The sequence below is a fragment of the Lipotes vexillifer genome, unplaced genomic scaffold (genome assembly GCF_000442215.2).
Source record: "Lipotes vexillifer unplaced genomic scaffold, Lipotes_vexillifer_v1.1 scaffold1990, whole genome shotgun sequence".
Classification (NCBI taxonomy): Eukaryota; Metazoa; Chordata; class Mammalia; order Artiodactyla; family Lipotidae; genus Lipotes; species Lipotes vexillifer.
In genome coordinates this window covers 173,720-187,131 of record NW_006772506.1, presented here as the reverse complement: position 1 = coordinate 187,131, position 13,412 = coordinate 173,720, and the positions used below count along the sequence as shown (strand labels likewise).

Sequence of the window (13,412 nt, the reverse complement as noted above, 5' to 3'; positions counted from 1 at the left end):
GGGGGGGGGGGGGGGGAGCAGTGGGTGGGGTTATAGATAAAACAAGATGGCCTTCAGTTAGTAATTGTTGAAGCTGGATTATACATTCGCATAGGTTTATAATATTATTCCCCCTACATTTTTATCCATTTGAAATTATCCTTAATAAAAAGTACTTTAAAAAAGCAAAAACAAATTACTTTATCAAAAATCAGGGTAAATGTACAATAAGGTAAATTTGAAAATGTAACCTCAAGAAAGGAAAAAAAACACTTGTACATTATTTATCAGCTTTGGTGTCCTTTGTGTGTGATAAAACGCATTGAAGGAAAAGAAAACGTTCATCTCATATCTTTTTATTTTATGTCCTTTCCTGTCCCCTTGTTTGACCTTCTAGGCTACCATCAGAAAAGCTAAGTTTGCTGAATAGTGAGGATCAGAAGATCTGATCCTGATTGCAGAACATCCCTGATTACAGAATCTTGGGTAAGTGCCTCCCTTTTCCTGGCCTCAGTTTGCAAACAAGATAATTCCACATAACCTTCCTAACTGTCCAGGAATATTTTGAGGATTAATAAGCGCCTGTCTAGGAAAGCACTCTACATTTATAAGAAGGGAGGGATGGAGCTGAGTCCATTTGTGCTTCCAGTATAGAAAGTGCCTAAACAACAGAGAGCTGTATAATTTTACATTCCTTGATAAAAGATACTGTTATTGATCCCCTCTAGTTAGCTCCATACATCTTTTTTTTTTTTTTTTTTACTTTGTGTCATCCCATATGCAGCATAATTTAGTGGTTAAGAGCAAATACTGACTTCCTGAATATAAATCCTGGCTCTGCCACTTATTGTGTGATCCTGGGCAAGATACTTACTCGCTTTGTCTCTAAATTTCCTCATATGTAAAATAAAGATAATGACAGTTCCTACTTCATCGGATTGTTGAGGGAATTACATGTAAAATTACAGGACATTGTTTGGCACATATAAGTGTTTGATTTAATAATTATGACTCTTAGTCCTTCTGCTTCATCCTGTTTTACACACACGTGCACATGTGCACACACATGTTAATAAAAGCAGTGGATACCTTTTTGGAGTTGTAAAAAATAATAATAATAATACTGTTGGTTTCTCTCCTGATCTTCCAGAAGCAGCAGTTACTACTAGAACTGAATTCTGAAATTATAACTTCTGACTTACCCTAACAATCTAGAAAGATATTGAGTATGTTGATCGTATTTATTTATAAGGGAATTTCCAGGAGCTCTAATTTTAACTAGCAAATCATTACCATATTCAGTCTGCTAACAGCTTTTATATCATTCCTCTTTTGTCTCAGACTCAAAAAATATCTGTTAAACATAAAGGAAGTGTTCCAAGATCCAGAATTGATGTAAATGTAACTGACATGGTATATATGCATTTAAAGGTTTATTCCAACAAACTTGGAGATATTGTTCACACTCACTTGTGACACATTCATACACAAAAATGTCAGCATTTGGAGTCTGTATTCCTGAATGGCCCATCACTTGCATGAGGAGATGAAGGAAGGTTTTTCAGTCTCTTGACAGCTTTATTTTCCCATGGAGTCACGATATTTTCCTTTTTACTTTTTTTTCTTCTGAAAGCTAGGTTGCAGAGAAGGGCACTTCCCTGGTGGGTAAGATGCAACAGATGGGTAGGCACAGAACACCTTTACGGGAGGCCATTTGGAGAATGATTAAAGGTGAAAGGGAGGGAGGTGTACTGTTAGGCCAGTAGCAGCTCAGAGAAGACAAGGGTCAAGGTAGCCTGAAATAGAGAAAGCCTCAAGGAGGAAAAGGACCTTGACCAGGGCCTCTGAGGATGGGCAGAACCTAGAAGGGGGGAAGGAAACCAGTTCAAATGGAATGCCTACAAAGTATACGACATACAATGATAATTAACTGAAAAGTCTAGCTGTGTGTTAGAACCATGGATAAGAATACATCAGAAAATCATTATGAATTTTAAATATGTATATTTTAATATAAATCTTTAGTCACATAATTGATCATGTGAATCAGTCTCTTTGTAACGTAAAAAGCTAAAATATTACAGAGTAGGCCCAGGTCTCCTTTTCTCATACCTCCAATTCTCTTACTCTCCCAAGAGTTAACCACTATTATCAGTTCTATTTCCTTCGAGATCTCTAATTATGTACCTGTTTAAAAAATGTATATGGATACATATAAAATATTGTTTTGTGTTTTCTTTTACATAAATATGGTGTCACATTATAGGTATTGTTTTGCAACTTCTTATTTTTATTCAACAAATTGTCTTGGATGTCTTCACGTCCATTCATAGAGTTCTGATTCCATTCACAGTGGCATTCCTTTAACTAGCATTATAGTCCATGTAATGGATAAACCACGTTTTGTTTTGCCAAATCACTATTGATAGTCCTCTAGGTTGACTCCAGTGTTTTGCTGTTTCAAATTATACTGCATCAAACATCCTTGGAACCCATGTACAAGTGTTATTCCAGGGCAATATTTATGTCTTTAAACTATGATGATTAAACCAGTGTTGATACTGGTGTGAGAACAGACATCACTGTGACAGAACAGATGACCTAGAAACAGTGATACCTTTAAAAATTGAATAATCAAAAATCATTGGGAAGAGAGTACCTTAAAAGACCTGTAGAACTCTAGGAATTTAGAATGTTATAAACAATTCAAATCAGTGGGGAAAGGATAGGCTCTGATAATACTAGGAAAAATTAGTTATATATTTGGAAGAAACTATAAAAATACTGAGAAATAATATGGGAAGTCATTTAGAATACTGATTTGGGAGCATTTTCCCCCAGCATGACATGCCAAAGTTCACAAAGGAAAAGGTTGTTGACACATTTGTGTTTCTTATACACACAGAGAGACCCACTTAGAAGAAAAATGACAGTTTGGAAAAAATATTTCCAACATGCCAAAAAACCTTAGTATTTAATTATTAGAAGTCAATAAAAGAGGCAAAACAACCTAGTAGAAATGAGGACAAAATATTTACATAAGAAAAAGATACATATGATGTCTGAAGGTATGCTCAGTATCACACAAATGCAAATAAAAACCTCTTACTACATACTAGATTGGACCCCCCAATTTTTTTCCCAAAAAGATGTTTATCCAGTGTTGCTGAAGGTGTGGGTGAATGAACTTTAACGTTTTTGCTGGGAGTACAAATTAAAGCAGCTCTTTACAAATTAATTTGCCTCTGTCATCAGAGTTGTAAATAAGCAGATCCTTTGTGCAGTTCCACTGCTGAGAATGTCCTGAATACTTACCTAACATGCTAAGATGTCTGTACACTGATGTCTGTTACACCATTTCTATAGTAATGAAGTATTGGAAACAACCTAAATGTTCATTTATATGGGGCTGGTTAAATTACATTATGCGGAGATTATAGAATGATGCAGATATTAAAAAGAATGAGCTAGGTATGTGTGGATGTAGATGGCCGTGATAAAGTGAGAAAAGGTGGGGAGCAATATGTATCTCCCATTTGTCAAGACAAATCAAGTAAATGCATGATACATATTCACAATATGAACAGACACATTTAGTTTTAAAGGTAGGTTTTTGTGTGAATGTGTACATAAAAAGATTTGAAAGCATACACACTCATTCTGGGATGGAGGTGGGGAGGGGAGGTGGTAAGGGGAGAATGCCCACATCTTTATATATTCTGGTATTTATAATTACGTAAAGGAACTATTACTCAAATACTACCACAAAATTAATTACTTGGGTGGGAGGAATATAGATTTTCAGTTCACAATTTAAATAATTTCTGGGTGGATTAAGGAATTAAAATATAAACAAATCCATTAAAATGTCATCTTAATCTTTAAGCAACTTAATGGAAGGAAAAACCACATATTTCATCATACAAATCTTAATCTTATCAGACACTAGGGGAAATATTTGCCCAATATGACAATTGATAAACAACTGTAAATGTTAAACTCATTAAGAACCAACTCAAAATGAATGGGTAGAGGACAAGTAAAATATAACTGGCCAGGAAACACATTTTTTAAATGTCAAAACCACTAATAAAAAATACAAGCTGAATAGATATACCCATTTTCCTTATCCAATTTACAGTGCTGGGTAGCCGGTGCCGACCAGAGTTGTGAGGTTGAAAATTGGTACAACTTGTGGGGAAAGTAATTTGGCAACATATTACCTCTTAACCTACTAAATCTGCATCTGGGAATCTTAAAGGAATAATGAGGGCAAAAGATACTTTACTTACAGGATAGATTGAGGGGGAGGGTCACTTTCCAGAAAGGGGGTGGTTAAGTAAATTAAAGTATGCCCATTTGGTGGATCTCCTACAGCTCTCAAGATGTATGTATATTATAACCTTACTAATATGGGGAAATGATCTGTTGTAATAGCAAGTTTTTTTAAGTGAAAATCTGATTTAATACCAGGATGAGGTTACCTCGGAGTATTTACACAGAAATTGAAGATAGAAAACTAAGGCAAACAGAGAGATGTGTTTTCTCAATATCTGGCATACCCTAGAGCTGACCTGTAGGGACCGAGTGGAAAAATATTTGATGACTGTCGTCCCTAATTTGTGCTTCCGTTTTCCACATGTGTTGAATCACCTCCTCATTGATTCACTAATGTATACCATACCCACCAAGGACCTAAGTGCTACTGCAAAAAGCACAAGATACATATTACACAAGGCCTATGGCAAATGGAGGTTAATGATGTAGTTCCATAAGCAAAACTAACACATGAAACATTTAAATACTAAGCTGTGGAGTACTAACGGCTTCATATGATACTGGCGATGGGAGTGAAAGGTGGGCTAGAGTAGTTAGGAAATTTAAAGAGGAAATGGGACTTTCGTGATATTTTAGATGAGGGAGATGAAGGGAGGAAGCATGACTGGAGTTAAGAGTGGGTATACAAAGCCAGTAAACGATGTTAATAAAGTCAAAAACTGGCAGATTTGAAGTTTAAAACAGCTCAAAGCAATATATAGTGCTAACGTTTTTAATGAATATGCACAGCACGTCTGCCACCAAGCCATGGAGTAATGTAAGCTAGGAAGGGAGGTACAAAGTACAGTGACCCTAATGAAACTTAATAAATTTGTATTACAAGTAGGAGCCAGACATCAAAAGGATGGGTCTTCCCTCCGTTTGATATTTGGCTTCCTACTCCAGGTAGTAATAGTTGCTTGATCTGTAGGATACTCAGATGAAAATATAGGTACTGAGACAATTCTCAGAAAGGCTGCTTCCCTGGCTTTATTAAGTCTGGGCAAAAATCTTGACTCATGTGGGTATTTTTCTGTACCATGTCAGGTATTTCGTTCAACTTGGGACTTTATATGAAAAATAGAATTTGTAGAGAAAGATGAAACGCCCACTTAATGAGAGCCAGGTAGAATTTCTTGTTGTAATTTTCTTGTGCATCAATATATGTAATCAATGCCAAGGATATACAGTAGGTTCAGGGATCATTCTCAGGTTCCTCACTAGGGAATCGCTGATGACCAGTGTGACTTCCAAAAGAGTTCCTATGCAGCCTGGCTTTACTTCTGTGTGTTTTACAGTCTGGCTGGCACTGGGTCATCCTGCTTTCTTTAGTTGCTATTTTAACTATATCCTTGTTTTGTGGAAGGTCTGCCCATTATTAGCCCCCAGGTAGGTTTTCTGGATTTCACCTATATAACTTAACTAAATTCTCTGATATCCTCACATACTGCATCCCCTGTGTCCCAGTCACAGATTTTTTTAGAAACACTTTGTAAGCTTGGTAGCTTACAATATAATGCCATGAAACACCGGCCACTCTGATCCTTCACAGGATGTGTCTATATATCCCTCTCAGCCAGAAAGTTTCTGATTCCCAGAGGGGCGGTGTCTGTATTCACAGACCTTGATGCTCTCTGAGGAGCACCTTTGCTCTGATTTCTGCTGAGAGCTTTGTGTTCTGTCAGAGGATATCATTTGCTTAGTGATAGAACCCAGGCCTCTCTTGCCAATAACTGGCTTCCCTGATTCACAGCTCTAGTTTTCTGGCATTTATCACCTCATTTCCTCTTCAGGGATTCCCTGACACCAGCCCACATAATCTTAGGGGCTAGCAATTGGCAAAAGGGCTTTTTTTCTGTGGGTTAAAATTGTTACCAGAGAAACCTGGTTTAAGGCTTGCCCACCATCATATCTCGTTCTTTCCCCGAGGTTACCCTGGCTTTAATGGTGTGTTTATTCATCTAGTTACTTTCCTGTGTATTTTTTTAATATTTATTTATTTGGCTGCACTGGGTCTTAGTTGCGGCGTGTGGGATCTTTTTAGTTGCGGCATGCAGGCTCTTAGTTGTGGCATGTGGGATCTAGTTCACTGACCAGGGATCGAACCCGGGCCCCCTGCATTGGATGCGCAGAGTCTTAACCACTGGACCACCAGGGAATTCCCAACTTTCCTATGTATTTTTATACACATCAGTTTAAAACAGAAATTGGACCTCACTGTTCATAAAAACTGTCTAAAATGTTATTTCTCGACTTGTGCTATCTCTGGGATCCTCTTGTACACATTATTATGCAACTTGCCTATTTACCTAATAGTGTATAATTGAACATCTTTCCATGTCAGTACATGGATCTCTGCTTAATTCATTTGAATGTTCTTCCATGGTGTGCATACATAATAATTTCTATTACCATTTCCCTGTTGAAGAATATTTGTTTCCAGTTCTTCAGTATTAAAAACACCACTGCAGTGAACATCCTTGTATCCATGTTCACATATGCAGGTATTCCTGCAAGGTACCGTGCTAGCATTTCAGCCACATCGTATTTATGAAATTCTTAACAAGAACCTGTGAAGGCTAGGGGTAATTTGCTACATTCCGTAGATGAAAAAACAGGCTAAGAGAGCTTACATATCTTGCCCAGAGCCTCACAACCCATAAATGGCAGAGCCTTACTGAAGTAGAAGTATGTCTAACAGCAGAACTCATGTATTTTCTTTGATATCACAATTGTAAACCACATGTTTTTAAATTAGATTTTTTTTTCCCAGTATTTCAGAAAAGTTTATCTTCACTGCTGATGTCTGCTTTCCTTTCTAGGTTGTGTCTCCCACCTCATCTCTCCAGACATCCCAGAAGATCTGTAAGATTCCATTTGGGAAAACACTAGGAGTTTTTGGAAGGGAAAGAAGGAAGAGGATTACGTAAGTCAAAGGATTTGTTTAATCTGTCATACCATAAGAATCACAGAACACTGTTTTTTCATCTTTATCTCACTAACCCTCTCTGCTGCATTTTACAGTGTAGATTATCTCTTTTCCTTCTTGAAACTCTCAACTACTTTGGCTTCCAAAATAACATTCTTCTAATTCTCATATGGCTGCTCTGACCTTTTTGTTTTATTTGTTCTCTCTCTCTCTCCTCACCCCGTAAATACCATTGTTTCTTAGGTTTTTTCCAGAATTCTGTACTTGGTTCAGTTTTTCTTCTACTACCAGCTATATGATGATTACTCTCAAATCTCCATTTCTGGTTTTGACCTCTCACCTAAGCTTTAAAGTCACTTGTTTAACTCAGTACCTCACACTTACTACATCTAGTACTGAACTTCTTTCCTCTCTAATCCATTTCCTTCTCCTCTAGATGCAGTCTCATTTGGTGATAATACTATGACCTAATCACCCATTCTCAAAACCCTGGCAGTCATCACTGACTTTATCCCTCACCAATTTATTATCTCCTCCAACAAGCTATTGGTGAAAGTGGTGTTCGGTAGCATTTCTTGTTTGCTCCGAAAATATTCTGTGCCTATAACTATCACTTTAGTAACCTTGTTGTTTTATAATTGTCACTTTAGATATTCGAATCCCTAGCGCCTAGCATAGTACATGTCCAGAAGCAGATAAGCAGTAATGTATGATGACTAACTGAATGGATGAATTACCCTATTTCCTATTATTTTATTGCTGATTCCAAACTAACCATTAAAAATTAGTGCTTTTATTAATTCATTAATTACTCAGGCTTAAAACTGTGGAGGCACCTTTGACTCCTCCCTCTCCTTCATTTACCGAGTTCTATATTCAGTTTCTCTTGACTCTGTCATCCGCTTAGTTCAGGCCTACTGGACTTACAGAAAAACCTTTGCTGTTACTCATTTTGCCTCCAGCCACCTAAGTTAATCTTTCTTGTTTCTTTCATCTTGTCATTTTCCTGTTCAGAAGTCTTGAGTTTCAGTTCCACTGCCTTTTGTAGTTTAATTCATTCTTTTGCTAAAATTATATTCTTGTCTTTTGAGTGGCATTGAAAAGCTAATTTATGGGCAGGTCTGATGAGTGATTGCGTGGGCTGAGAGTAGTGGGTGGGTGGTAGTGAGGATCAAAGAGAGAGAAGAGGTAGTAAGTCACTTACAGTTAATTGGTTGGCCCTGAAATAGGATTTGAAATCCAAATTCCAAGAGAGTAGCTGTGTTGTGCTTTGATAGGTTTTTAGGAAGCACGGTGTGTTAAAGGTCGCCATAGAAAACAACCAAGTAAAATACTTTATATATTACAGTGGTTGGAATAAAAACAGGGTTGAATGAGTTCCAGAAAGCAGGGTTCTCAAACTCGTGGACAACAATCTGCAGACGAAGACAACTTCAAAAAACCAACTAGAAGCAACATGCAGAGAAGTAAGATGAGAGGGGCTTCCTCGGGAAAGAAGACAGCTGGTCCCCAGCAGAAGAATCTGGAAGCAGCACTCCCAGGCAGATGGGGGGGTCGCTCTGCAGAGAACCCCCCTTCAGGGTCCGTGAGGAAGACAAGAAAGAACAAACAGAAGACCCCTGGGAATGGAGATGGTGGCAGCACCAGCGAAGCACCTCAGCCACCTCGGAAGAAAAGGGCCCGGGCAGACCCCACTGTTGAAAGTGAGGAGGCATTTAAGAATAGAATGGAAGTTAAAGTGAAGATTCCAGAAGAATTAAAACCATGGCTTGTTGAGGACTGGGACTTAGTTACCAGGCAGAAGCAGCTGTTTCAACTCCCTGCTAAGAAAAATGTAGATGCCATTCTGGAAGAGTATGCTAATTGCAAGAAGTCGCAGGGAAATGTTGATAATAAGGAGTATGCAGTTAATGAAGTTGTGGCAGGAATAAAAGAGTATTTCAATGTGATGTTGGGCACTCAGCTGCTCTACAAATTTGAGAGGCCCCAGTATGCCGAAATCCTCTTGGCTCACCCTGATGCACCGATGTCCCAGGTTTATGGGGCGCCACACCTACTGAGATTATTTGTAAGAATTGGAGCAATGTTGGCATACACGCCCCTTGATGAGAAGAGCCTTGCATTATTGTTGGGCTATTTGCATGATTTCCTAAAATATCTGGCAAAGAATGCTGCGTCTCTCTTTACTGCCAGTGATTATAAAGTGGCTTCTGCTGAGTACCACCGCAAAGCCCTGTGAGGGTCTGCTGACCACTCACTGTTATGTCTGGTATCTGTAAACACTCTTTTTGTTCTTAGTCTTTTTCTTGTATAATTGATGTTCTTTAAAATTGTTAATGTATAACAGGGCTTATGTTTCAGTTTGTTTTCTGTTTTGTTCTAAACAGAAAATAAAAGGAGTGCAAGCTCCTTTTCTTATTTCAAAGTTGCTACCAGTGTACGCAGTAATTAGACAGAAGAAACATTCAGTAGAACATTTTATTGCCTAGTTGACAACATTGCTTGAATGCTGGTGGTTCTATCCCTTTGACACTACACAGTTTTCTAATATGTGTTAATGCTACGTGAAAAAAATGCCCTGATTCCTAGTGCCAAAGGTTCAACTTAATGTATATACCCGAAAACCCATGCATTTGTGCTCTTTTTTTTATGGTGCTTGAAGTAAAACAGCCCATCCTCTGCAAGTCCATCTATGTTGTTCCTTAGGCATTCTATCTTTGCTCAAATTGTTGAAGGATGGTGGTTTGTTTCATGGTTTTTGTATTTGAGTCTAATGCACGTTCTAACATGATAGAGGCAATGCATTATTGTGTAGCCACGGTTTTCTGGAGAAGTTGATATTTTAGGAATTGTATTTCAGATCTTAAATAAAATTTGTTTCTAAATTTCAAAGCAAGAAATTTGCAGTGTGCCTTTAATGTTACTGAGGCTGAGAAGTCAGCAGGCTCAGGAAAGATCTAGGTGGTATTAAAGGAGAGTTCTGACCCCTAGTGAAAGAATTCCTTTTATTGGGTGGGGCAGCCAGGTGTGTACCCTGCCCGGCCAGTCTCCCTCATCTCCCCTCTTTGTGGCTTCTCAGGGTGGGATTGCTTCCTAGTGCTGCTTGTAAGAGCCACTTTTGCTCCCATGCTGCTTGCCTCTGTGAGTTGGGCTGGTATAATAGGATATTTAATGGGTACTATAACAGCCCCTTATACTTATGCAGACCTTTGCTGTTTCCCACCAGGGGAAGCATGGGCAGCCACCTTCAGTAGTGTATCAGAAATACTTGTAGATTTGGGGCCAAGGATGGCAGCTTTCCAAGCTCCAGCATTGATGCCATGTTCCCTATGCTTTTATAATCCCTTGGACCTAAAGATTGAGAATCCTAGAGTAGGGTATCTGTGGAGAAGAGGGATGGTGTTGGACGCCTATGATTATAAATCCATCTTACATGAAAATTCCTAGTCAAACCAAGTTTTGCTTCATGACAGTGTTTTTTTACTTCTTTAGTGAAAAAATATTCCATGGTTACTGCAGAAATTTTGGAAAATACGCTAAGAACAAATATGAGCATAAGAATCACATATAATGCCACTGGATCTGTCAGGGTCCCAGAAGGAAATAAATGAGACCCAAAATGGATGATTTGAGGAGTTTAATAGAGAATTTTTTCCCAAGTTGTCAGCAGAGGAGTCACCCACAGACTGGGTGACTTAAACAACAAAAACTTATTTTCTCATAGTTTTGGAGGCCAGAAGTCTTAAGATCGGGGTGTTTCTTCTGAGGCCTCTCTCCTTGACTTGTAGATGGCTGCCTCCTCCCTGTGACTTCACATGGTCTTTTCCTCTGTACCTATCTGTGTCCTCCTAATCTCTTCTTATAAGACAGTGATATTGGATTAGGGCCCACCCTAATGCTCTCATTTTAACTTAGTTACCTCTATAAAGACTCTATCTCCAGATACAGTCACATTCTGAGGTACTGGGGGGAAGGGGGTAGGACTTTAACATGAATTTAGAGGTGACTCAATTCAGCCTGTAACAGGGTATTACTACATCTAGACAAGGAAGAGTAGGAGAGGAGAGAACAGGGTGAGGGAGGGAGCGGGAGGAGGGAGTGTGGGAGACTGAAGTAGGAGCTGGGGAGGAGTGGGAGCAGGGGTGAGAGAAGGAGCAGGGTGAGGGAAGAAAATAGGAGCAGTGGGAGGGGGGAGGGGAGGGGGAATTACTAGAATGGTAGACAGCTGTGTGGAAAGGGCCACCTGATAGCAGCTGGAATCTTCAGGGTGTAGTTAGCTCACAGAAGCCTCAAAGAAGGCAGAATCCAGGAAGAGGGGCTGGGGTGGTATACCTGACCTCACTCTTCCCTGCTTTTTATCTCCTGCTGGGTATTTCCCTTTGGCCATATTGGAAACCAAAGGGCAAAGAAGACCTATGATATATCTATATTGGTAAGCTTGGGGGACACAGCAGGGAGGAAAAGTAGATTGGTAGGGGTAGAGCAAATGAGATTTCTAGCACACACATACCTGAAATAACCATTGTTCACACTTTGCCGTATATTCTTAGAATTATTGTGTCCTCTTTGGGACCTAGGGCCTTGGCCAACTAGCGGGATTCTTAACAAGGCCATTTATCTATTGAACTGGAGGCCTAGTAAACAAATGGATATTAGCTCACATGCTTGAACATGTTAGAAATATCACATTTTAAAACATCACATTGCCTCTAAATGAACATAAATATGACCCTGAGATCCAACCGTAGCATGTTGGTGGGATAGCCACTTCATTTATTGCTGAGGATCCCCCATCTTTATTACTTATACAAACATTCTATGGTCGCATCAAAGCCTGAAGAGGTCCCCACTGACATCAGATGTCTGTCCACACTGGTTAGGAATGAGGTGCTCCTTTACTTAATTGGCCTGGTATCTTCAGATCCCTTGTCCCTGCTGCTTCCGTCAACCCTCTGGGTAGGGGGATCTTTAGTAAGACTAGGGGCCTGGCTTCTCTGAGCCCACCACAGAGTCTTCCTTGGGGCCTAATATGGAAAAATATGTCTCTGCTACTGGAAGGACCCATAAACCCTGACCTCTTTTCTCTTGCTGCCTTCAAATGCCTTCCATTCCCATCTAGGGAAACCATGCTTGATTTTGTCAAGGCACATAGTCCTTTTCAAAATATAAAAGGCACTGGCTTCAAGCAGCTTTTACCTCCAGCTCTGCTATAAACCTCCCTCTCATGGATCTCTGTGGAAAATGGGAGGAGAGAAAAAATATAAGAACACAATACACATGTTAATATCTCAATGACTAATAATTCAGTATTTTCCAGTTAGGTTCGTAGGTAGTTTCTTTTTATTTTAGCTGATTTCTTCTTGTGTCATTTTAAAAAAGAAACACCTTAGGAATATTCAGGAGAGGTCTAAAGTGCTTTATTAGGACCTAAACCAGGCTATCCTACTGATGAGAAAAAAAGAAGGCAATTATAATAAGTATATCCAAATTATTACCCAAATCTGTTGATTTAGCAAGTTTCTCTATTCTTAAACTACACAGGTGATGTAGTTTCATCTAGCCATCTAAATGACTAAAGGCTTCCCTTCTGAAACTGAAGGGTGGTATTGAGAATATATTTACTGCATCAGATTCAGCACCTAGCTAACATGGTGGTTCCATAATAAGTGCTATTATAATTGTTATTTATTATTTTCAGCAATAACATTAACAAGAAAAAGTCGTTTTCCATTCAGGAGGATGTATGTAGATTTAACAATGGAAGCAGGTTGTGAAATAACTCTCATGACACCCATAAAACACCTAGAAAGTAAAGAAGGTAGCCATTAAATATAAGCCTTATCTTGCCTAAGAAAATTTTATGGTACAGAATAAACGTTCAAAAATGATAATTCTCTCTCCTCTTTCACTTCCCAAAAGAAAAGGGTGAATAATATATTTCTAAGATCCGTGGTTCTCAACCTGAGGTCCCCAGACTTAAGGGTTTTTAAAGATACCATTAAGAATTGAAGAGCTCTTGGGGCTTCCCTGGTGGCGCAGTGGTTGAGAGTCCGCCTGCCGATGCAGGGGATACGGGTTCATGCCCCAGTCCGGGAAGATCCCACATGCCGCGGAGCAGCTGGGCCTGTGACCCGTGGCCGCTGAGCTTGCGCGTCCGGAGCCTGTGCTCCGCAACGGGAGAGGCCAC

At 39.3% G+C, this 13,412-nt stretch overlaps 1 protein-coding gene across 6 annotated transcripts in view; it reads left to right on the top strand.

The window, feature by feature from the left end:
• MORF4L2 (mortality factor 4 like 2) overlaps nucleotides 1-10,121 on the top strand; it is a 12,736-nt gene extending 2,615 nt beyond the window's left edge. For 2 of the 6 annotated variants that reach the window (XM_007447580.1, XM_007447578.1), the window contains exons 2-5: nucleotides 377-465; nucleotides 3,129-3,130; nucleotides 7,070-7,222; nucleotides 8,574-10,121. In XM_007447580.1, the coding sequence (XP_007447642.1) occupies nucleotides 8,598-9,464 (867 nt within the window). In that variant the 5' untranslated portion in view covers nucleotides 377-465; nucleotides 3,129-3,130; nucleotides 7,070-7,222; nucleotides 8,574-8,597 and the 3' untranslated portion in view covers nucleotides 9,465-10,121. The remainder of the gene's footprint in view (nucleotides 1-376; nucleotides 466-3,128; nucleotides 3,131-7,069; nucleotides 7,223-8,573) is intronic. The other 4 variants (XM_007447579.1, XM_007447581.1, XM_007447582.1 and 1 more) reach the window with 2 other exon arrangements.
• Nucleotides 10,122-13,412: the final 3,291 nt, after the last annotated feature.